Source organism: Leptinotarsa decemlineata, unplaced genomic scaffold (genome assembly GCF_025532065.1).
Source record: "Leptinotarsa decemlineata unplaced genomic scaffold, Ldec_3_MD MMD2_tig00000218_RagTag_RagTag, whole genome shotgun sequence".
Classification (NCBI taxonomy): domain Eukaryota; kingdom Metazoa; phylum Arthropoda; class Insecta; order Coleoptera; family Chrysomelidae; genus Leptinotarsa; species Leptinotarsa decemlineata.
In genome coordinates this window covers 1,477,118-1,504,391 of record NW_027412545.1, presented here as the reverse complement: position 1 = coordinate 1,504,391, position 27,274 = coordinate 1,477,118, and the positions used below count along the sequence as shown (strand labels likewise).

At 33.4% G+C, this 27,274-nt stretch overlaps 2 protein-coding genes across 3 annotated transcripts in view; both read left to right on the top strand.

The window, feature by feature from the left end:
* fusl (transmembrane protein fuseless) overlaps positions 1-27,274 on the top strand; it is a 53,352-nt gene that overhangs the window by 3,604 nt on the left and 22,474 nt on the right. Inside the window, exon 1 of one of the 2 annotated variants that reach the window (XM_023162067.2) lies at positions 14,073-14,922. The exons of the other annotated variant lie outside the window; for it this stretch is intronic. Coding sequence (XP_023017835.2) covers positions 14,386-14,922 — 537 coding nt within the window. The 5' untranslated portion in view covers positions 14,073-14,385. Of the gene's footprint in view, positions 1-14,072; positions 14,923-27,274 lie in introns of those variants that run through there. 2 annotated transcript variants of the gene reach the window in all.
* On the top strand, positions 165-8,444 carry LOC111506854 (uncharacterized). The gene is made up of 2 exons (XM_023162068.2): positions 165-492; positions 7,422-8,444. Exons 1-2 carry the CDS (start codon positions 367-369, stop codon positions 8,286-8,288), a joined length of 993 nt encoding a protein of 330 aa, XP_023017836.2. The 5' UTR covers positions 165-366; the 3' UTR covers positions 8,289-8,444.

Below are 27,274 nucleotides of genomic sequence, written 5' to 3'. Positions count from 1 at the left end.
CTTCTTAATTTGTATATACTTTCTTATTGAACGTTTCATCAAAGATCAAAATATAACATTTTTATTAATCGGTAATGTTCATATATTTATGTTTTAAAGGTTCTCTTTGTTGTCTTTTATTGTTCTAATGAGGTGATTTGTTTAATTGCATTTCGCGTGACATCTTCATGCTATTTTAATGGAAAAGTCGTGAAAACTTGGTGGATCTGTAAAGCTCCAATTATTCTCTGGTATCATTGTAATGGTGTAACGCTCCAGAGAATATTAAACTGAGAACACTTTCAGATCACCCATTTGTGAATATTTCTTCTTTGAATCCACATGAATATACAATAAACCTTGTTGACATTGTGTTGACATTAATTCATGGAGATGAAACATTGCATAGACTCATCAGAATTGGGTTTGTTCAAAGTGATCCAAACGGGAAAGAAGAAACATTTTCGTATTAAAACTGGATTAGCAATCGCTGGATTATCAACATTCATAGTTGTAAGTACATAAATATACTAACTACTCCTGACTTGAACTCTGGTCATCTCAACTAGACGATCGTGTTTCAAATCAACGGAAATTGATTCAGTTTTAGTTTAGATATCATTGGATACTAAGATAAATATTCAAATAGAATATAAATAATAAACACCAATAATTTGGGCGTGATTTATTTAATACTCAAAAAAATATGTTGAACGATTTCATTAAAAAAAAGATAATAATGATATAGATAATGTACTAGGAAGTAGAAAATAATTCGGAAGGTCCTAGGTAGCTGTCATTATAGCACACTCCTCAGCAATCTACGCTATTGATCAGATGAAATATAATAAAATCGTTGGAGATAGCGTAACCTGAGAAAATATGTAAATACTAACGATTTCATTATTTTTTCATCTGATCAATATCGTAGATTACTGAGGAGAGTGGTCTGATGACTTCTACTTAGAACCTTTAAAATTATTTTCAGTTTCAAATTTCGTTACACAATTCTTCTCATTCTGTTCAGTTTATTAAGTGCCTCAGTACTACAAGGTAATATGTAATTCGCCATTTTGTAGCTGCGGTCATCTTGAATTTGCATCTTTTTCAAAGAGTACTATTCTATTAGTCAAGCCCTGTCATTTGATACACATATTGAGGTAGTTGTGAAAAAATGTATAATTCGCCATTTTGTAGCTGCGGTCATCTTGGATTTTCAACGATACATAATTAATTAAATTGTATTGTCATCAAAACTAAATGTGTGTACCAAATATCATATCAATCGATCATCAGGAAGGGGGTCAAACTTCAGTTACTGAATTTTACCCAAACAAACAAACAGGGCAAGCTACCTACTTAAAACATTTTTTTACACCAATTATGGATTACCGATTCAAGGTGAAACAGAAGCAAACACAAATAACTGATATAGCTCAGTTATAGTTCAGATATAGAAATCAGTAATCATCCAATGCCCATCCTGGTGCATTGCAAAACCATATCCCTGAGACTAACTCGTGACTAAAATATTTTTGAAATTTCAGTTGAACTTGAACAATTTTCTTCTAGCAGTTGAACTATTTTTTCATTTTCTATTCTTGAATATTCTACGTACAATAATGTGGTGAACTGCGTTAAATTTTAAAAATTTCAGACAGTTCGACTCATCACACCACAAATAGGTTTATGCTTTTTTTTCTGGATACTACAGTTCATTTCGTGTCATTTTACACCGGAACAACCTTTACTCATCAATACCTACTTTACCTTACTTGTAGAATTTAATATGATTTATCTGAGTATTTGGTTTTCAAAAATTGTACAGTTTGTCAGTTGTAACATCTAATGAGCTAAAGGAAGTATTTTATTGGCTACTATCTAACAGTGCGAATATTTTCGAATGGAAATTTCGTTCAACTTTTCTACAAAGTAGTTTCAATGCCTACGGACAAAAATCTACTTTCCCGGCTAATACCACGATGTACATTGAATTATATCCGATATACAAGTTACCTCACAGGATAGTCTTGTAGATGTTGATGATCAAATCAAAATATGCTTCATTACCCAAGATCTGAACATATTATTGGCATAGTCTAGTAAATTAAAACAAGTAAAGGGACATTAAATTAACAAATATAAGCTATAAAATGCAAAATATAAAATAAAAGAGCAGAGTATATCGACAGAACAAAACTAAGCTCAGCTGAATAGATACAAATACAGTGCATTTCTTTAATGTCCCCCTCCCCTTTCATTTATTGAACGGGTCAACACAAAAAATTGAAATTTGGGATAATGAAATTATTGCATGATTTTTTTTTACGTGAAATTGACAGATGAAACTTTCAAGATGGCGACTGGGCGCCATCCGAGAAAAAAATTAAATGATTAGGGGGGTCTTGTGACACACCATTTTGAAGCTCACATAGTCAACCAAAAAATGGTGGAACTTTTAATAATTGCCTGAATACATTGACAATAAACTACAGAATATGAGGTAATAAGCTTGATGTCAGTTCAGAAGATGCTCGAAATGGTTGCCTTGACCTTCTTGACATATGAACAGCCTATCCGATATTTCACGCCTACCATTTTCGAACACATTAATATCAATATCTCTACAAATATTTATTATTTTCTGCCATATATCCAATATTGAAGCAGGTTCAGTTTCGTACACCTCTTGCTTCAAATAGCCCCATAAAAGAGTGTCAAATCTGGTGAGTGTGCTGGCCATTCTGTAGGACATCGACGGTCAATCTAACGACCGGAAAAAGTAGTATCCAAATAGTTTCTTACTTGTGTGGAGTACTGTGGTGGTGCTCCATATTGTTGGAATACAATGTCCATATCGTATTCATTAGGATTTTCTTTGACGATTTCAGTGATGAGAGGGTCAACAGCAATTTCCAGCATAATCAAATACAGTTTACCTGTTGAATTTTGATCAATGAATAAAGGTCCTACATTATGGTTTACCAATATTCCTGCCAAATTCAAATTTTTTCTGGATATTGAGTATGTGTTTTCCGGAAAACGTGAGGGTTGGTATCACTCCAATATCGGCAATTTTGTCTGATGCCGTTTAAAGAAAAATTACATTCGTCACTAAAAAAAATATTGTGGAGAATTCTGCGTCATGATTTCGCCAAATTCTGTTCTTCGATCAGGGTCATCTTCAGTTAATTGGTGTACCATTTTAGCTTTGTATGGATGATACCTATTTCTTTTCAAAAGTCTCCATACAGTAGAAGGACACACCTCACAAACATTCGTGACGGAATGAGTAGACTGTTCAGGATTTACTATGATCTCATCAATTATTTGTACTTGCTGTTTTTCCGGAATGGAGGGATGAGCTGGGGGCTTTTTGTTATCTACACTACCGGTAGTTGTGAATTTGAATACAAGTTCCCTCAAATATTTTCTACTGACAAGACGACTCGAAAAATGTTCATTGAAAATCCTTTCGGTCTCGTGAAAGTTACGCGTCGCATCGAAAGTAAAAATCGCTTCAATTTTTTCTTCCAATGGACGAGAATTGACCATTTTGGAGATTGTTGACGTGGTACCTTTCTACTAGTAAAACCGAACACTAAATGAGAATATTCTAACTGTACTTTTGATGCACTGTTTGATACTTTGCTGTAATAATGAATATTACCGGAGTTTTTTCCCAACACCAAATCGTTATTTTTAAAACCTCGACACGTGTTTCGATCACCAAGTGATCATCATCGAAGAGGAAGATTAAAACTAGAAACTGATGCGAGCTAACCCTATTTATGCTATGAAGGTAACCCATACAGGTAAACCATCCAGGCGTACCAACCATACAGATATACCAACCTAAATTAATTTCACAATTTTGCCTTATCTATTATTTCACAATGTATGTTTATATAAAACAATTTTCAGCTATATAAAAATTGATTTCAAAATATTGCCTATCCAAATTTATTTTTGTAATGTGCCCTTATGTAGTGATCAGTAAACCCAACAACATTATTTTATTTTATTTTAACAAGCTATATAGTATGCTCTTTGGTATAGGTCCGTCATCGTTATTCATAATATTATTGTATGTATATATATATACATACTAAGGTCAGAATTTTTTTGCTTCCCAAATAATGGGCGGCAAGAATCCCTGTAGCTAGCCTTGCATGAATATCTGATGAATTTTTTTTGTAGAGAGAATACCTTATTGAAACACAATTGTGCACAACTTCCCCAGAAACAAATTCCATGTCGTGAATAATTCTCAATTTGTACAAAATAAACTTATCTAGTAATAGTAGTATCTAACTCTCTTGTAATAACTCTCACTGCATGACATCCTGCTGCTAGTCTTTTACATAAGTAGTTGACATGGAAATCAAATTTTTGATTTTCATCAACGAAGAGCCCTAAAAATTTGTTCTTCTCCAAATTTTCAATTTTTTACATTTTACAAGAGTGTTTCCCCTATGTTATATCTAAACGTGACCACATTTGTTTTGTCGATGTTGAATGATAAAAGATTGGAATCATACCACTCTTCCACTTTTTTTATGTCGATGATGATTTGATTGATCAAATCATCATCATTTACTTGAGTAAATTTCAAATGAGAAACAACACCGGTCCCAAAACGGATCCTTGTGAGACCCCACTGCCAATGAAACGTTCCTTTGTTGAAATTACATCTAAGAGAATATTCTGTCGGCAATCTGCATTACTAAAGTAATGCAGATCCTCTAAATTCGTAAACTTCTAGCTTGCGAAGAAGTAGCATCTGGTCTACACAATCGAAGGCCTTGACTAGGTCACAAAACATGGCCGCCGCAGATTCTCTTTCATTAAGATTGTTTTACAAGTTCTTCAGGAGCGTAAATATAGCATCTTGTGTTCCTTTTGAAGCCAAACTGGAATAAATTTATTATATTGTTTTTCTAGAGGAAAGATATGACTCGTTTTTCATCAGTTTTTCTATAACTTTAGACAAGCAGAACTACGCTGAACTCGAGAATCGACAAGCATCAAAATTTTCTGCTCGTTTCCTAAGAGTTTTTCGCTATTTGTATTCATCATCAATATTGTAGGGGAGTAATTTTCCTACAACTTTTGTGTCAAAAATGTTTTCCTACGTTGAACCAGTTGAGATCAACCGGTAGTCCTATTTTAAAACACGCCATATAATGTTTAGTAATTATTGATAAATACATAGTTATCAATAATCTTCATTTCTTAATAACTATTACATTATATTTAATATAATTATTTTACGTACGTATCCATTTTTAATTAAGTATCAATTTATTCAATAACACATACCTGCCTGTATAGTTAAAGAATTGTTGAGGAAAATATTTGAATTATATTTCAATTCCATTGTAATTTATATTAATGAATTATTAAATAGATAAAAAACAAAGAATGGAGCTTTTAATTGATGTTTTGAATAAAAAATATTCCATACATTCATGATCGTGTGTATTGAAGAAATTACAAAAATTTCTACAACTTTTAATTTCTTTTATCTTCTTCTTCTTCATCGTCGTCTTCCGACTGCTGTAGTATTTCAGCGTCCTCTTCTTTATCGTTTTCAACGACATTTGTCTCCATGATTTTGTGATGAAAGATTCTGTCTTCATTGACATCGTTCCCATATGGTAAAACATTGGGACAAGCTTGCCCATTACAATGAACACAAGCTTAAGCGCACTGCAACCCCGATTTCTTGCATCCACATCGCGAACCACAACCACTCTTGCAGTTGCAGAATATTATGTTGTTTCAGTAATTCGTTGCTCCTGGGGTTTCAAATCATGCCCTAACCAAGTTTGAACTTGATAATAAATATGATTGGAATGTTGGTGAGCTGCTACACTTGTTGGTGGAATTTTTAATAACTGCACAGGTTTATTCAGTTTTGTAGACTGTACGTATCGTGCATAAGGAAGATGTTCGATACTATACACAGATCTTGGAGCATTATACAGGGTAATTCATATTTGACCACCACCATTGTGATCTCCTTAACTACAGGAGATACGTCGAAGCTTAAATTGAGCCAAACTTGCGTATTTTTATGCTCAACAAAATACTGTTTTGAAACTTGGAAAATTCCGGGTGCCTCCCGAAATACCCGGAAAAAACAGAAAATCGGAATTTTCGTTTTTATTTTTTTCTAGCGTTATTGACAACAAAGCTCAAAACCGAAAACAAATTTTCATTGTTACTTTTTTTCAGCTACACGTTTTCATGTTTAAATTTGATATCCGACGCTTCGTCTTCTGGCAATCATTATCAAATTTTTTCTATTCTGGGCGCCATATTGTTTTTTATACAGCGTTCATCATTTGAGCTTTTTTCGTGAAGGTAACTATTTTAGAGATATTTTAGTGGAAATGCACCGTTTTTGAAATAAAGGGTATTGGAATTTAAAAATTTCAATTGTTTTTCTAGATTTAGGAAATACTGATTTTTTTTAATTCTAGGTAGTACCTACTTTAAATTCTAGGTAGTACCTACCTAGAATTGCATGAAGCGTTATTTCTTGAAAGCCAGATCAAGTTTCTATCAGCATTCAGTGGTTTTCATGACCATTGGTGGACATCTGATGTTTCGGCATAAGACAATTGCCTTATCGCCTCTTCAGCATCAAATCTCGATAACATTATAAGACTTTGCGAATATATATTTCAAGAATCACTTAGATTTGTATTTACGTGACTCGAGGACGAGGTCGTAATCTCCCTTGTCCCCAAGTCTCGTTATTAGTTCTTTCATTGCTTTGCTCCACTGTTCCACTATGAATTCGTACTGTGCGAACACAGCAAACATAGAACTAGTAACGAGATTTGGGGACAAGGGAGATTACGACCTCGTCCTCGAGTCATGTAAGTACAAATCTAAGTGATTCTTGAAAATGGCTCCAAAGCAGGGGCCGAAACGTTGAAAATTATACAACAGTATATCATATATATATATATATATATATATATATATATATCATATATATATATATATATATATATATATATATATATATATATATATATATATATATATATATATATATATATATATATATATGATATATGATATACTTCAAACTAGAAAATTTCAAAAGTTACAGTTCGGATCCGAGTGATTCAGTGCAAAATTTTGGGGTTCTGTAATTTCGAATTCTGCTTACTTCACAGTAAGTACAGTAGTATTTATTCGCATTATCAACTTCAAATGGCATTATGGTCTAATAAATGAAAAGTAGTACCCTTTCTAATATAATATCTCCAAAAGTCACTGTTACTAACGCGATCAATTTCCGAATACGACAGGATAAGTCACTTTTGGGGAAGGCTCCGTTTGATAGTCGAAACTTGAGATGACCATTCAACCTAACCTAATTTTTGAAATATTATACATATTGATTTTCAAAAATATTTCAGCTATTGTTCCTGATTATAATTTGTACAAAGAAGATAGGTAGCGAGAATCCGTCATCAGAAACAAATAATAATATATTTCAAGCACCTTCTTTAAATGACGGGAATGCTCAAACTTCAGTGCATCCTAAACCATTCAAAGTTGAATATAGAGGACCAATGCCTAGGAAGTTCTCACCTACTCCCCCGACTACCACCTCCACCACGAAAAGGCCTACAACTTTGATCTATCCACAACTGACGAATTATAGGAATAGATACTATCCCAAAAATATTCAAGAGATTGTGAGACATATGACAAACAAACCTGTTCATCAAACTATGGAATATACCAGAAATACTGGAAAAAGGGATGTAAATAATTCAAAGGAGTATTTGAACAATTCTGTTAATGATGATATTTTCCATCGCTACAAACCCAACGACCCTAGTGAAGTGAATTTGTTAGCAACCGGTAGGGTGAGATTTGCTCCTCCTGTCTGGAAAGATTTTCGAAATTTGGAAGATGAACACAATAGACCTCAACTGCAATTCATTCCGAAAATATCTCAGATCACAAATCATCCGTACAGTACCATCCCTCTGAATTCTTCTTCCGCAGAAAATGTTCCAGTTTTATTGACGAACGAAAAAAGAGTGACGAATGAAAATGATATGACAAAAGTCATGGATCATTTTCTGAATTTCCGTGAAACTGCAAAGAAACCAATGACAATAACATTGAATTTGTATCCGATAGAAACCAGTTATGCTGCAGGAAACAATCCCAAAAGTGGAATTCCGGTTTTTTCCCAAGAAGAATCCAGAAGTGATTTGAGTAAAATGACCATCAATCTGAGGGTATTTCCAGAACACTCAAACCTTAATTAACGTATTGGCAATGAATAAAATTTCAATTAAAATACAAAGTAATTGATCGCTGAGCATTTTTATTTCTTGAAGGTGACTTAGCCATAGTGGATAGAATAGCAAACATATGTTTGGTCTGTTCTCTACTTCAACATCCCGTATACCCGACCTATCAAATATTTCAAACCAGAAAGAATGTACACTGTACGAATAGAAAACATAGATTTTTTCCAAAAATGTTGTAATATTAAATATTTAGCTTATGGTTATAGCTCACGCAGTGATTTTTTCTTATTATAGATAGATGACTGTTTCTCTCGTACTCACTCATTTTTCTGTAGAAAAATAAACCGATTTTCATTTTAGCCTTGCACATATTTGATGACAATTAAAAGTTTCATATATCATTGAGAACCTGGAAGATATTTCAGCTTGTAATGCTGATTCAGCTATACAGTAACTTTACGTATTCGTTGCGTCATGAGCTGGTCTACTGCATTTGGTTACTTTAGGTTAAATTTGGTTTTACTTGAATTTCAAAATATTACCATATTTACGAAAAGAAACCTTTTTGGCTTACTTTTTCTTGATCGATATATGAATAAATCTTTCCTGATCTCCTATCTCCATATCGTCTGTTCAAACCATAGCCATGCTTTTCCATCAATTTTAGTTGCTTTCACTATACCAAGTGCAAGGTTTGGTTGTCGGTAAGATTTTGTTTGGAATGCACCCTCTTGTTTCTTCTTCAGAAGATACATGATGTAAAATTTTTAAATCCCAATGAGTATTTCATGAACAATAAAAAATTAACGTTAAGGAAACAAAATCTCTTCGCATCTTCAAATCAAACTGAAAGACATCATTGAACATACAGTTATTTCACTCTCAGATGGGTGACCGAAAAATGGCAGTCTGAAATTTAGGAAATAATCTGTGAGGATTTCGACAAAAAATATATTGGTCAGACTAAGCGAGCTATGATAATACGTTTCCAGGAACACGTTGGACATATTTGGTTTCGTAGACCAGATAAGTCTAACGTTGTTGAATATTCAGACAACAATCACAGAATAAGTGAAAAATGTTTGAAATTTTTAAGATCGGTTCTTGGACGCCTTAGGAAGAACACTGTGGAATGAGATCCATGATGAGCGTTGAACAACCCATTCCAGATAGGCATTTGTATCTTCTAGTGATACTCACCTGATTACCGCTTTGGGATATACTGTTTCTCTCTAGGTTTGGGAAAAGGGTTTTTACAAATTCATTTTATGCCAGAGGTGCGAATTCTACCCAATAAATCACTTTTATGGTGTCTGTCTTTGAGAAGTCTGCTGGTTTGACCAATTTAAATACTATTATTACAATATGCACAGGAAATTCTATAGACTCATGCAGAATTGTATACATTTGGAGCTTTGTCTCTCAATGTAGTGAACATATTCTTCACGGTGAAAGTATTTTTGAAAGAAATGATATTGGAAAAAAGATTGAAATTGTTTTTGATTTAATGAGATGAATTTTCTCAATGAAGAATTGAAAATGATTTAGGAACTGAAACGATATTAGGAAAATTATCAGTAATGAAGGTTGACCACGTAGCATTTTTAAATGTTTGTAAAAAGTCATATATGCTTAACGGAGATTTGAGAACGGACAAAGAACGGATCATCTAAGAGCAGGTTTCTTGATTTCTTTTGTCTATGTAAAATATGAGTATTTCACTCATCTGATTAGGTCATAATTCAAAGAAATTTTCGGGAACAATTTCAAAATTTCTTGTATGATGATGAATCAGATTATTTTGATGAGCTATCTGCCTTTCTATCAATTATTCACAAAACAGGAAGAATTAATAATGTTCTCACAATCCTACATCTGTCAATATTCGAATAGCTTTATTTTGTTAGTTGAGCATATTTGAAAAACCAGAAGAGTATTTCTAAAAAAACATAGAATTAATAAAATAAGATTGAAATGGATAACAATAAGTAATTCTCCAGATATTAAAACGGATAATAATTTAATGTTGAATATAAATATCGCTGGATAACTTGTAATCACGCTGATATTTATGTCGATGCTGAGATTATATGTTCAAATGCTATCCCAAACAATTTCACAGTATCGCCTATTCCAGAGTTAGCAGAAAATTTAGCAAACTCTTATATCCAATTTCAGTTTATTTGTTACACATCAACCAGTGGCCTCATTTTCAACGAAGTACCACTCAGTTTGGTAATGCTTTTCCAGCTTAAAAATTGGCAGTTAACTTACAGTCAGTTAAGTAACATATCCTAATCGCTAATCGAATGTACTTAGCCCGAACAGTTTACGTACAAGAGATTCTAGTGCATTGTTATCCAATAATGACATTATTGATATTAATGGTAATGAGCTTCTGATATAACTTGGGGAGCCTAATTATCTGGAAGATATTTCCAGATTAGTTTATGATCATGCAACCAATTATAATTTTTATCATTCACACTTACTGGCCGGTTTCTTATTTTAACTGATACCACTATTGCTATCTTGGAAACGATAAGACTCACAAGGTCGGTTAAGCTGGACAAAAGTTTGCTAATTTGAGGAAATATTTGTCAAAAAATATAATTGTCAAATTTTGTTTATTGGCTCCACTGCTTTCATTTCGAATTATGTAAAAAACGGCAGAGGATCTTTCAAAACTCTTTAATATTTTTTGCAATATGATATGAGGCAATTTGCAATGCCCCATATCAGTTTCATTCATTAGATTCCATCATCGACCTCATTTTAATTATTTAATATTTGATGATTATATTATTTCCTTAGCTTCACCTGTATGTATGTTTATTTGTTTGTTTTTTGTTAGTCAGTTTGTTTGTTTATTTGTAACTCTCAAGCTCGGGATCTGTATTTTACAGAATTATCGACATTCTTGCTTGATCGATTCGCGGACAGATGGCACTGTATGTAACCTCCTTCATATAATTAGAACTCACTTTACATGTGTTTCTTCAATTGAAAAAAGTTTTTTTCAATGCATGCGCGCCTGTTGCCATATTTCTAACCCTCCTTTGCGCGCCTGCTGCCTTGGGCTTGGAAGCTGATTTTCACGCTCCCTCTTTGGAATCGGAAAATATCAATGGTAATTTCTGAAAAATATACGGCAGATTGATCCCAAAGTTCAGATAATATAAATATAGTTCAAAAAGACTAAAAAACACGCTTTTTATAGCATGCGAAACTAAAAAATGAAAAATAAATATAGTTTAAAAAACTAAAAAACACACCTTTGAAGAACAACGAACTGAAAAGTCAAAAATTATTTTTGCAAATGAGCTTAAATCAACGAAACAGCGAACGAAAAATACTGGTATTTGTGAAAACAGCGTGGGCGCTTTGTGCCATATTTTTTTATATCAAGCGCCCGTCGCTTGATATAAAAAAATATGGCCCGTGTCTGGGCGATGGATAGGAAACCAAATTCCATATTCCATATGTCCACCACGTTAACCTAATCGGACCCTTCTGGACTTTTCATTGTGGGGTTTCTTCAAACACAAGGTATTTGCCTCAACTTTTGGCAATATCGACGAATTGAAAGAAACAATGAGGAGGAGGCTTGCGTGACTATAACTACACAAATGCTGGAAAATTGCTTTTGAATTACTATTGCAAGAGCGGATATATAATAGATGGCAATTTGAACATTTGATGAGTTATTTTAAATGACGTACATGCTTATCAGTTATTTGACATTATTTTTTTCTGTTTCTCACTTGATATGTTACATGTTTTTCAGATATATGGAGTTTATGTATAGCTTCGAGCTCCAAATGAAAAAATATTGGTTTCTACTTTTTTGAGGTAGTTCTGAGCGGAAATTGTATGAACATACAGTGATGTTGGGGAAAACTTCGGAAAACACATATGTTGTCATAATTTGTTATTACAGTGGCTACAAAAATCAACGAAACAAACCACAATAACAAACTTTGAAATAATAAAGTTTATGATGAAATATAATGAACGAAACGTCGCATTTCAAATTGCTTTGATTATATACAGTGTCATCCCCGAAGTATGCACCAAATGGAAATGAATGAAATATTTTTCGACAGAATGGTATTCCTGATAAAAGTTTGTGCATCCCGCAGAACTGAACATGCACCACAAAGTACAGTAAAACACACGTAATATATGAGGAGCCTTCGAATATTTGATTTTGAGACAAGAGTAAAGTACTTTTATTTTGAAAAATGTCGAGAAATGCTATTTCTAGCATTTCTCTAGATTTGATTTGAAGTCATGGCCATCTAAGTCACGTTTTATTTTTTAACGCATTTTTTTTAAATGGGGACTACGAAAAAAACAAATTTGCTAAAACGATAAATATACAGCATCCTGTATACGACAGTTCATTTTAAGAGCCTGAAGAGTTACACAACTAAGGTGTTAACCACGGTCAATTTTTTTGAAGAGTAAAATAATTTTCAAAGTTTTCGGTGCAAAGTTATTTTTATTTTTTGTTAATACCTAAAATTACTCAAAATTATGCAGTATTGTGACAAAAACTCGATATTCAAAAATATCAAATCACAAAACATAAAAATAAAATAGGTAATTGGGAACAAACTCTTTGATTTTCTGGAGATTTTCTTGTCCAAACTAATTCTCCAAAATAATCTCCAGAAAATCAATGAGTTTGTTCCAAAATACCTATTTCATTCTGATGTTTTGTGATCTGATATTATTGAATATCAAGTTCTAATTACAATACTGTATAATTTTGAATGATTTTCGGTGTTAACAAAAAATAAAAATAACTTTGCACCAAAAACTTTGAAAATTATTTTACTCTTCGAAAAAATTGACCGTGGTTGATACCATAATTGTGTAGTTTGTAATATTGCAGGCTTTTGAAATAGACCGTTGTATACAGCATGCTGTATATTTATAATTTTTGCAAATTTTTTCTTTTCGTAGTCCCCATTTAAAAAATGGGTAAAAAAATAAAACATCACTTAGATGGCCATGGCTTCAAATAACATTTTTAGAGATTTTCCAAAATAGGAGTACTTTACCCATGTCTCAAAATCAAATATTTGAAGGCTTTTCGTATATTACGTGCGTTTTATGGTTTTCTGTTGGTGCATGTTCAGTTTTAGGGGATGCACAAACTTTTATCAAGAATAACATTTTGTCGAAAATCTCTTAATAAAATAAGTTTCCCATATGGTGGATACTTTTCTGATGACACTGTATAACGAATAAAAAAAAGTATTGAAAGTTCCTTTGCATTTTTTAAACCATTGGAAATGAAGGCGATAGAGCCAAAAACAAAATTCGACGATTCTATGTTTTGGCGAACATTTGAGAAAAAATTAATAATGTATTGTGCAGATATTGGTTTGATAAATGAAAATTAACACGAATAACTTACATTTTTGTTCTGGATAGTGGCCCTCATGTATGGTTTGCACAGAATCAGGAAAAGTGAAAATACCGTGGTTTTTGTCAATGTGAAAATAGTTTTTAAAACTCTCATATTTTATGAGCAAAACTAGCCCATTTATCTTCTTTGTTTGGCGTACGGTTTTTGCATAAAAAAATTTAATTCAAACATAACTCATGTAAATTTAAACAATAATTTCATAAAGAAAATACTTTTCGAACGGGAAAATCATGGAATTAACATTATTTAAATGCATTCAGATAACGTTACATTTACCTGAACGTGCAAGAAATAAATCAGATCAGATTTTGAAAGTATCGAATATGGTGGACTCACTCAATTTTTGGAAAATGCCAGAACTGGCTCTGTTTGGAAATTCGAGTTTTCATTTTAAACTTAATGTGTCCAATTGTCGGTCCTCGTATATAAGTGAGAAGATAGGAACTGCTCAGTAGATCGTTGGAACTTTAACAATAACGTGCTTTAATTTGTTGACATCACGTGGTTCCTCTACTCTCTCTACGAAAGGTAGGGTGGACATTCGCTCACCATTTGGTTCATTCAGTTGAATTTATTGTTCGCAAAAAATAAGCCGAAAGCACGGCACAGATCATGTAAACGAAGTGCATTTTTGACAGTTGTATCCATGGGTAGATATCTCTGGGGTGTAAAATGAGAGGAAGTACTGCTGGTCTTCCTGATAATCTTCAGGGATACTCCACCAAATATTATACGCTACTCACAATTCTAGATTTGCTCTTCGCATCCCTTGTGGTGTGTCCCTGTGTGGTCGGGTATTGGAGGGCAGTATGGGGTTTAATGGATATCTACCTCGCCCCATTTGGGGATCCGTACAACGGCCTAATTTCCATTTCGATAGGCATGACGGGGCACCTGATTTTCTCCATATTTCAAAAAGTTTTTGAAAGAAACTTCCATCCAGAGAGGAATAGGATAATTTTTTATTTAGTGTCGAGAAATTATACGGTGTGCTTTGCTTTTATTTGTGTTAACGGTTGGAGAGGCCCATGGGAATGTTTGGACTTTCTTTCCAAGACAGATATGTTTTCCCTTATCGCCACTACATTGGTCGGAGTTGTAGCTTTGGTTTCTATAAGAGGGCTGAGAAATATCACGGCACCGCCGTTTTTGATAGCAACTGACGACGTCAAAGGATATTTTGAAGTTATGACAATGTTCAGGATACAGGTGAGTTTACTAATAATATTTTTTGGAAGTGATATTTCGAGTTACTGAAAATAGGATGTTCCATATCTCAATTTAGGAAACAGATAGGAATCTAAATTTCTATAATATTACCTCATTGCACGATCTCGACAAAATAAAAATATTGGCGGTCACACAGAGTGTTCAATTTTTTCTGGGCGGATCCCAACTGTATTTTTTTAAATAACATCCTGTATTTTTTATTGCTTTTTCGGTTTCTACATAGAAAATAAAAGACAATTTATGCATATCTTCACTTCAAATTTATTGACGGTTTTCGAGATATCAAGCAATATTATATCACCAATATTAGTCACTCAGAATATTTGAAATTATAAAGTTGTGCCAAGTCCAATTGATTTTTTTTATCAAATATTCTACATCAGTAACTCTCTCAAACGATATATCTGAAATCTACCTGTGATATACAGGGTATGAAAAACCGCTTGTCACATATTGTAAATAAAAATTTGCAGAATCTTCCTTATTTTAAATAGCACACCCTGTATATTATTGATCCATAAGGAGCGCCAACGAAACCTCTACAAATTTCATTAAGTATTCTCTATGGCTAGATTCAATAGTTTTTCTTAAAAAAGCATTTTTTTTTTTTCGGAAAATGGTCGTTCTTCCTATTTTTTCATCGGATGCAGAATTTTTTCTATAAATCGTGCAATATCAAACCCAACAAGATTAAATGAAAAAACATTATGAATATTACTAAATTTTTTTTTCATGTTATGGTGTATATTCATGAATTCAGGGCTCAAGTTCTAGATATTAAAATTTGTCAACTGACAAACTACAAAACCAAAAAAAGAAGAGCCACCGTACACGCCCATTCCGCCCTATACATTTATTGGGAAATACTTCATTTAGATGATCTCTCACTTCTGCCGAATAGTGAGCAGGTGCACACACATTGTTCCATTCATATGTCCCTGAAAAAAGTATGAACCAATTACATATTCTCCAATTATGCCTCCCCAGACATTTATAGACCACGATAGTCCACCTGTCTCAATAAATGGGGATTTTCTGTCGAATGATAATGGTAATTATGTCGATTCACAAATCCATCTTTATGGAATGTCGATTCATCGGACCATAAAATGTTATTAAAAAATATTCGTTTCGACGAATTTTACCCATGACCCAATTGCAAAATCTCACTCTTTCCTCAAAATCGGCATACAGTAGTATGAGATGGATGAAAGCGATGATGCACTGATCACTCACTAATATCCATTATTTCACCAATTTGTCGTTGACTCCTACTATGATCTTCAATAGCAAGAACTTGCAATTCATTATCTTCATTAGTAGCTGGCTTGATGCGCTCATGTTTAGAATAATTGATACATTCAGTTTCAACAAATCGTTTAATTTTATTTTATTCGCTAAAGTTTGTTTTAGACCGAAAAAATATGGCACAAATTTCGAGATTATTGAAATTATTGTAATTATTTAAGAACGTACATTTTGCGGTGTAATTCAAAACTTGTTTATCTAGCAACAGTTAATTTTAGGCATGGGGCGATATTTTAAGGAAAGGCTTGGACAAAAACTATGCATGAAATGAAAAAAACTATGCATCAAATGAAAAAATTGCACGGTGTTCTATTTAGAGAATAAATGTGTTATAAACATAACATATATCTCGATCACAGCCGTCACATATGTTTTTCACAGTAAAAAAATCCTTGATATGGCGATACAATGGAGAGTTGTCATTTTCAGAAGAAAAAAAAAACTATAGGACACGCTATAATGTACAAAATTTAAATATTAAATACGACCTATGGTATCAGCTTGATGGCGCACTAATACATCACACGTTTGCTGTAAAACAGTCCCTCCAACAAATGTTCAGAGGCAAAGTTATTGGACGTAACTAGAAACATTGCTGACCACCTAGATCACCCGACTTGACGCCTTTAGACTTTTTCTTGTGGGGTTGCCTGAAACAAAAAGTGTACCGAAGTAGACCATTCACTGACATACAACATCTGGAAAATACCATTCGCGAGTGCTGTGCAAATATGAATCCCGGATTTATTAAAAATGCAGTTACAGATGTCAGTAGAAGGACCATAATTTGTATTGAACGTGGAGGATGACATACTGAAATGTAGGCTATAAGTGTTTGACAACCTCATTTAGATCAATAAGTTATTTTTTGAACCCGTTTGTATTTTCTATAATATTATTGTTGTTTAAAATTTAAAATAATAATAATTGTTCTATCGAAATTATTTGCATTTTTTTTAGATGCCTCTGCTTTTTCAAAATCAAAGGTTTGTTTAAGAAAATAGCCAAGTGATTGAAACTTTGCACCAGTCATGTAAAAATTTTTATAGCACATTTTTAATTTCTCTCTAAAAATGTCCGTATAAGTAAAAATGTATCAGAAAAGTTAAACTCCATGATGAGTTTGTTATGTATACATGAATTGATGACAATTAACCGAACTTGTTTTTTGAAATAATGGGGATATCTGTCAAAAATAAGCAAAACGTTAACTTTATCCTAGTTGCATAAAATTTGGCATATGGATATAAAATTGCCGTAGACACAACTTTTTCAAGTAACTTTTTGTTAAATTCGATCTAGAAATGCACTTTTTCTTTTTTTTTCAAAAAAAATGTTGAACGTCGGTGGGTCGCAGTTGGCCGCATCATTTCAAGTTAAATTTAAAGCACAAACAAATGCCGAAGTTAAACTTCATTGAAACTTTTCGAATAAAAAGTTTCCCATATGGTGCGCACTTGAATGGTGACACTGTATATATGATTTTCATAAAATTAAATATTGCTGTATTTATTGAGCGAGTTTTGATGTAGCCATGTTGAGTCTCACTAAAAAGGTTACATTCACCAAGAAAACTCGGTATTTGTTACTTGATGCTTATTTAAATAATTTGAAAAATGATGATGATTAATGTATTGGTTTGTAGTCTTGTAAAAAAAATTGTATAATTCTTTAAATAAATTGGTTTTATGAGAGAAATCTTCAGATTGCAAGGAAATACTAGATATGTCATTGAGATACTCAATATGAAGCTCAAAAGCTCTCATATAGCATCAATACAAAATTTCCTTAGATCAGTTGAAATATCTTCACATCCGCAGCTGAATTTATTTTTGAGTTCAACTTCCTCAAATGGACTTATTTCCGCCAATTGCAAATTTGAATTATTTTTCGTTATATTGCTTCAATATTTTCTTCTAGTTTAGTGTACCAATTGCGATTATCGTTTCATGGAATTTCTTTACATGTGCTCCACATAGTTTTAGATTTATCAGCAGATTTTTTTCATTTTGTTAAAATATTTTGATATTATTTGTTCTTAAATAAAAACATGTATATGTGTGATCAGCATCGAGTTGTTCTTTACAGTGTTTGTTGATTTCAGTTCCAAAGGAAATTGTTTGTTGAATAAGTTCAAAAATATTTTCATGAGTGTATTCCATTTCTGATCCACTTCATTCTATTTACTCTTCACTATTCACCCCACAGTTACGCAAGTAATTTTTTACATAACATCCAAGGTATTTTTCCTGCATAAGTGCAACCCTTGCCAAAAATTAACTGTCCCAAGAATTCAAAGACTGACTCAATGGAAAATTATCTCATGAGATCAATGTTGAAGTAATGTAATAATGAACACAAAAGATTCAAAGCAGTAACTTTTTTGCTCACCGTGCTAATAAGAATCAGTATCATCTAAGACCACACATGAGGCTTTTGAGGATGTATGCACGCGCTTCTACCTTTCAATGTGGATTTTGATCCACTCAGTAATGACAATTATTTATGTTTATGAGGACATCTAATAATTGCAATTATTTGACGTACCGATACATCACGTCACTTCCAGGGAAGTTGAATATAAATGTTATTTCACTGATAAAAGAGTATCTAATTATTATTTGAATTGGAAGGATTCTATTTCCAGAAGTAATTAATTTTTGGGAAACAAAGTTTTTGACTTTCTACTACTCCATCTTGATACAGAAAAATGTGGGAATCTTTCAAAGAAGGTAGCTTCTTTCATATAAACATTGAATTACACGGAAGAAAAATCCTTTCGAAACAAATACTCTTATATGAACACTGAATTACACAAAAAAACACTTTTCTTTACTCTGTTTGTATTCCAAACATTCATTATGGAATTCAATCAGATATCATTCACAGGATTGCTACACAATATAGTACATATAATACTACATTGAACTCTGTCATTTTCCTTGGTACACTTCCGATGTTTCTCCGTAAGACACTCGCCTTAGGGCTCTTTAGTACAAATCTGGATAATTGTTATTTTTTTATCTAGGGTATGTGGACGTCTGACCCCTTTTTATCTTATACGTGTTAAGATCGGGAAATTGGTTTTCTAATTCTAGTTTGAATGAATTGTACTATATATCTTGTTCATTTGCCAATTAGATATCCTTTTCTTGGGGAGGCAACCAAATCGCTTCCTGGCTGCTTCGCCCAACTTCCTAAATTTGTTAACAGCATCAGGAGTTAGAGAACTGAGAAGTTTTTTCTCTTGATCCGAATAGTTGGGATTCTTAATCGATATCCATCTCCTTTCTAGACTCGTTTCTTCGTTTCTTCAGGGCTCATAAAGGATACCAAGAACAGCTGGGGAAAGGAAGTCCATTACGGCAGAGTGACGCATTATCATGACTAGAAGTTGCTCGATTGGTCGAAGCTTTCCTTCATGACACTGAGTGTGCTCGGAGGCATACATAATTGCGGTACAGATCTTAGGAACAATTTGCGTCCCACTTCACAGTCGATTTTCTGTGAAAGGCGCCACCCACTATTCCCACACTAGAATCCACAATGCCAGAAATTAATTTTCGATAACTTCTAGTTAGGCGAATTTTCGAACAGCTCAATATCAACAAGGTCCTGATGAAGTGTCCGTCATCGTACTTAAAAAGTGTGCCAATGAACTCGCCCCAGTATTTTGCAAACTTATCAACCTGTCTTACAAGGAAGGGGGTTTTCTTTCTTGTTGGAAGATTGCTCGTGTTTAGCCTATTCCCATAAAGATCAAGAAAAATCTTCCAAAACAACTATAGTGCTATCAGTGATATCAAAAATCATGGAAAAAGCCATGAGCCACCATATTCCTAAATATTTAGAAGGCTTCAACATCTTGAGCAGTCAACAATATGGCTTTCGGAAACAAAGATCAAAAGGCGACCTTCTATCGTATGTCACCCTAATTTTGGAATAACGCAATCGAGAAACATGGAGACTCAAAAGCTGTTGCACCTCTCCTGGAATTCCGGGAGTCTCCCGGATTTAAGCTCTGAAAATTAAAATTTCACAGCTCCCGGAAGGAATTCAAAAATTCTCCCGGAATAACAAGTTGTGCAAAAGTAACGATGAAAACTCTCTGCCGGTATGCTATGCTACTGTTACTTTTTACACAATATACTTTTTACATAATACGATGCAGATTTTCAACACTGTAATTAAAGTTCTAGAAAGTGATTTTGTAACTTGTCCAGAATTGCACGAAGTTATGATTGAAATCCGCCAAAAAATTATAAATAGAAGAAAGGATGGTAGTTCAGTAAAAGATCTTTTAAAAAAACTAAATGAAACAGACAACGCTATGTTTTACAAGGATGCAGGCATTTTCTTTCAGAGATTTTGATTTGATTTGATGATTGGATTGCCTGAATAAATGGTATGATTTTGAAAATTCTGAGTACCTACAGTAAATTGAGCATACTTTCAATGAAAAAACCAATAACGTGGGATAATTTGAGAGATTTGGCCGTTGATGAAAATAAACTTTAAGATTTTTGCATTTTAAGGGAAGTTCAAGATAGCATTGTTGAATCAAATGAAAGAGTGGATTTGAGGTGGGCAAATTTTGTTTCAACCATCGAAAATGGAGTTGGTGTTATGTAAAAAAAAATGTTTCATTTGTTTTATCTGTACCTGCATCTAACGCTGCATGCGAGCGTATTTTTAGCATAGTATTCGATATATGGACCAAGGAAAGAAATCGTTTAAATGAAGAACATGTCAAGGCGGAAATTCAAACGTGTTTCAATTTTAAAATAGACTGCAAAGAGTTTTTTAAAATTTGTCTATTCTATGCCAGATATTTTAAAATCTGTTCGTTCAAATGTAAAAAATAAGTTCAAAATAAAATAAAAGGTTATGATAATCAATTTTTTTTCTTCCGGATTTAGACAACTAAGAGGTGGTAATCCTATCTTTGTGTGGCATGAGGGTTTGCTGACCAAACTTCGTTGATATGGCTTGTTGGATCATTTTTGTGGATGGCTCTCCAGCTTCCTGAAAGAAAGTTTCCTGTAAGTGGCTCGATGGATATCTTTCGAATACTTTCACCATCAAAGCTAGTGTTCCCCAGGTATCCATATTGTCTCCAACCCTATTTTTATTGTATATCAACGACTCATTGGAAAAAACCAAGAATCCAAATTATTGCTTCGCTGACGATAGCACACTTGTCTCGTCATCACATTTGGATTCCAGGATATCGGCGCTGAGGGGACAGCTAATGCATCATAATGTACAGGATAGAAATTGTAATACACAGAAATCTACTTCGTCACTTCTCGGAGAACGTATAGAGTGGTCAACGTAAAACGCTTAGCGTATCACATTGATCACGGCGCAAAGAATCCGTCACTAGTAAAACCATAATCGATTTGACTGCGCTTTGTCCAACTTCACCCATGCATGATATAAAATCTTATCTTTCCTTTATGCGGGTGGGCCCTTTAAATAATTTTTTCCCTCTTTGATTGATTATTATAATATTACATTATTACGTACTATAGGAATTTATTTTATTTTAATGGGCTCTAGGTCATTAACGTATATGTATACGTAAATATTCCCATTGTTGAGGATACTTATATAAAAAACCTTCTGCTGATAAAACAACATAATAAGGCTGTCATTAGTCCTTTTTAATGGGTGCATTAACTGAAATTACCGAAAATTTCTCCATAAATTATATCTGAGATTTTATTTTTTGCACAAATGACTCTATTCATTATTTTAGTGATGACTAGGAAAAAGGAAATGATTCAAATAAAAAATCCAATATCCAACATGAGATATATCACAGCCTGTCTAAAAGTCACTCATAAAATTATGAAACTAAAATTCAATTAAATAAATATTACTGGAGTTTGTTACTGTTTATTCGATCACAGAATTATTAATATTGAATATTTTTGGTGAAATTTGGTATACCATTTGAGAGGTTGCCCAGTCCAATGGTGATTTCAATTTTTTCTACAAAATCGCTAATACGATTTCTTGTATTTTGATCTATAAAAATATTCGCAACGGGTATTATCGTCACTGAGATTGATATCACGACGTTCCGAGAAAGTCTCATTTGTTTTCTACTGGTGATTTTTGTTAAGTGTTCGAAAGTCGACCGACCTTACTCGATCCGCTCCCTACTATATAGGTATACTGGATGTTTGCTACGTGTTCGAAAGTGGACTGTTCTTACACGATCTATAGGTATTGTTGTTGGTTTTACCTAAGTTCTCCTTCTTCTTGATTGACTCCTTCTCCCCGTAAATGTTTGACCTGTTAAATCTAAGTTTTTCAGGGACAGGAATATGCTGAATTTTTCGGGTATTCATCCGTGTTCTGTGTTATCATCCCCACTGAGATTGATATCACGACGTTTCGACAAAGTCTCATCTCTCTTCTACTGTTGATTTTTGGTTAGTGTTCGGAAGTCGACCGACCTTACTCGATCCGCTCCCTACTATACAGGTAAAGTGATGTTTGTTACGTGTTCTGAAGTAGACTGTGCTTACACGATCTGCTTCCTACTATAGGTATTGTCGATTTTCAACTGAGTAGAATACAAATGAGACTTTGTTGAAATGTCGTGAGATCAATCCCAGTGTGGATATTAACACACAATACGGATCAAACCCCGAAAATCAGTTCAACATATTGGGTCCGTGAGAACCTTAGATTTAACAATTCAAATCTTTACGGAAAGAAGGGGTCAATTAAGAAAAAGAAGAAGAACTTAAATATGCTGAAATCCAGCCTTTCTAGTTGAACAAAAACATTGGTGTATGCCTATAAATGGCGTTTACTTTTGCACACACCTCAAGAAATTCAGACAGGTGTGGAATAGGGAAACTTTTCAATTCACTTCTTTTACTGCGTGAATTCAAAGTATTTTTAACAAAGAGAAACACGACCAGCAACTGGTCGTATTTGATAATTTTCCTCATAGAAAATTATACACATACGTACTTAACGTTTCTGTCTCCGTCTTCAGAATTAGTGTTACATACGTTTTATTTTCGAAACTTCCTCGATGGATGTAAATGAAGATTTGAAATGTGAAACATGTTAATGCTGTTGAATGACTACTGAAACATTTGATGTAGTCAAGGTGATTTTTGATATAAGTCTGTTGCCACTATCCATCAATTCAAGAAAAAATCATGTTATGAAGATTTACAAAGCGTATTCAAAGGAAAAAATGCGTCGACAAGTTAACAGTTGTATTCGAACAAAGATGCATAGAAAGCCTGGTGTTTCAACCGATTTGTTTTCGTTTTGTCAAAAACGCTCGATGCGAGAAATGAGGATGACCCAACTTTGTAGACATGTTGATAGATGCAAGAATCGAAATCTGCCATGCGTATTTTGTTGAGATCAGAATATAAAAAAACTTTCACCTAATATCAATTCATTTCTAAATGTAAACAATATTGAAAATTGAAGAGTCACTTGAGTGACACCTCCGTGAATGAAATGCTGAAATTTATTATGTATTTATTACCTATTTCTTTATCAAGAGTGCCGTAGACAAACTATTTTACTAGGTCCAAGTGATTACAACCGGGATATTCCATGCATCTTGATTCGAACCTACGTTCACATAGCAGTGAATTTTGTGATTGAACGAAGTTATTTATAATAAATCAATAGACATAAGATGTTCGAAACTGTTTCGACAGTGTGTTTATCGACAGATATCCTTGTCAATATGGCAAGAACGAAAACAATGAGTAATTGAAAGAACAGCAGGAGACATTGAAGAAAATACTAAATCAATGAATCAAACTGGGAAAAATAATTTGTGAAAACCAACAGATTTTGCATAATGAAATATCAATAAACGTCCAACAAGAAAAAGGTTAAATCGCAGAAGTTTGTGATGAAGTGCAAACCTCGAGTTGGGAAGGAAGAATGAACACACAATAAAAACTACGAAAAAAAAATCAAGGAATAGGTAAACAAATTAGGACTCCATTTCGAGCACACCAACAGACCAGCTAACGTGCCTGTAATGTAGCTTTTATAAATGAGAAATGAAAGCAATCGGAATATTTGAAAAAAATATTCAATGCTTCAGAGAGGTTTTCAATTCTTCAACATCTTCAATAGTCTATGAATAGATGGATATTTGATTGTTTCAATTTTTCCAGCGAGAATATTTTTTCTAAAGTTTTCGAAGAAAAGCTACTTGAAAAACAAAAAACCCTATTATGCCGATTACGTAAGGCGTATTTCCACTGTGCTCAGTTGAAGTTATTAATATTGGTGCTATAATTTCGGAATGTCAGTATTTCTAGTACCTAGATATTCCGCTCTTCAAGAATATGTTTTAGAATGTTGATTGACTATCATGGACATTTCAAAAATCTAGCCGTTCTTTTTTTGTTAAACTGAATTATTCATAAAAACCGAGCACGTTTAGCAGAACTGCAACACTCTTATTGACGCGCGTTACATCAATCAACTTGGAGTCTTCAGGAGACTTCAGTGCTGGTCTCTGTTTATATTTATCGGGATAACTTCTAAAGTATCTGTATATGGCCATCCGCAAGCAGATGTTCAAAAAACTTCGAATGACGGGTGATAGAAATGTCTTCATTAGATGCAGTTTCACTCGGAGATCTATGTTAATAATAATAATATGCTTTATTATCATAAGGCATAATCTTGTAGACAAAGCTTGTGTAGTAAATACTTACAAAAATGCAATACATATCAAATGAAATGAAAATAAAAATGGTGCATGTGTACAAACTATGTTAAAATGAAAGATATGAAAGATATGTATATATAAAAGAGTGAAAGTCAAGTTAATCTGTCTGTTTAAAATCATCAAAAGTAACAATTTAGGAGCTCCTTGATAAATAAAGAAAAAAAATGGTGAGTCAGCTGAAAGCTATCGTTAAAATATTCATCCAAAGTATAATAGGGTCTATCGAATCCGACATTGGGATAAAGGTTGTGTCTAGCAGCCTTCTCCAGCCCCTATAGCATATGGGCCCTGAATGTTAGTTTTCTGTCGAGGGTGACTTGCTTCGTCCAAAGAATCTCTTGTCCGTCAAAAAAGACGTGCTCTTCCGATCGATACCTTCTCCGAGTGTGTATATATTATCGCTTGACTCATGTTGGGTTTGATGCTGATATTGCTGATGCTGTGCTGTTGAAGTTGTTTTTCGGGGCAACTTGTTTGAGTTGTTTTTTTGACTTGGGCACGTCTGTAGTGTACACACTACAGAGCGCCTTGTGAGTCTTCTGTTTTCAGGAGTCGCTTGGTGGAAAGTTCTGATCCTCTGCATTATTTTCTCCGATATGGATTCTGACGTAACAGGATACTTACAAATATTAATGTTCAGAACTACATTTCAGATTGCACTCCTTGTACCCCAATTATTAACAAACTAGCAAGGGTTGCTTGTTTGGGAATAACGGGAGCAACAGCAATAAGAAACACATCCATCAACAGTGGCAGTGGGATCCCCAGTCCCCAGTTAGCTCTAGACTAAGAAGGGCATGAGTTATAGCAATGAGTGAATGTAATGAGCTCAGTTCGCGTGATTGTGATGACGTTATTGTGTTGTGAGGGTAGTAACCCACTTATTGAGGACGTGTAGCTGTTAATGAGTTGCACTGAATGAAAATTAATAACTTCAATAATCACGCTCACAACCAGTCTATATCTTTGACTCTTATCGAATCGGTGTGATTTTTATGATTACTGTCAACTTGTCCAATATATTATAATATATTCATTTTTGGGAAAAAAAGTTTTTGGCTTTCTACTATTCCATATTGATACAAAAACAAATGTGGGAATCTTCCAAAGAAAGAAAGGAAGTAATCAATTTGAAAATGAGTAACTCTATACATGGATGTGTAGATCATGCAAAGAAGCAACTTTCAAACAAAAACTGGAAGAAAGCCCTTCTGAAACTGCTACTTTCGAATAAAAATTGAATTATATGAAGGAAAAAAATTCTTTCGGAACAAATACTTTTATATGAACGCTGAATCATACAGAAGATACTTTTCTCTACTCAGTTTGTATTCCAAACATTCGTTGCTCGAATGAAATCAGATATCATTCACAGGAGTTCTACTTTAAATGAATGGTAACAAATTGCACTTACATGGAACACTGTCATCCTCACTGGTAGACATCAATGTTTCGCCGTAAGACACTTGCCTTAGGGCTCTTCAGAAGGGATTTCTTCCAGTTCGTGTCTGAAAGTTGCTTCTTTGCATGATCTACACATCCATGTATAGAGTTACTAATTTTCAAATTGATCACTTCCTTCCTTTCTTTGAAAAATTCCCAATTTTTTTGTTTTGTATCAATATGGAGTAGTAGAAAGCCAAAAACTTCCTTTCCCAAAAATTAATCACTCCTAAAAATATAACCCCTTCAATATATTCATGAAATTAAACATTTTTGCGATCCGTGGAACACTGAAAAATGTATGAAAAAATATTGATATTCAATTACTATAAAACAATATTAACTGCATATACTGAAATATTTCAACTATCTCGTAGTTGATACAACTAAGTAAATGAATAGATGCGATGAAGAGTTATGGTATTAGGACATGTTCCAGCAGTTTCTTAATTTTTATAACATTTAGCCTTCAGACAGTTCGTTCAAATGACTGAATTTTCAATTAATGGAGATTTTGATTCTCTCATTGGAAACAAACCACATCCTTGAAATAAAAATATTCAAAATTGTATTTGATAATGAATCAAATTTATTCCCTGAAAGCCTCTACAATTTTAAAGTTATTAACCGATAGAATACAAAACATTGGTTATCCTTTTTTTGCACAAGATTCTTGAAGATTCAGAAAGGTTTCTGTTCGTTTATGAAAGAAGGCTAGTTACCGGAAAACTCATTTCCTCGATATGATTTTCAAAAAATATTCATCAGTAGTATTTCATAATCTGATTACGATTTGTGTATTCGCATGGTTTCTTCATGATATAGTTGTTATATTATTAT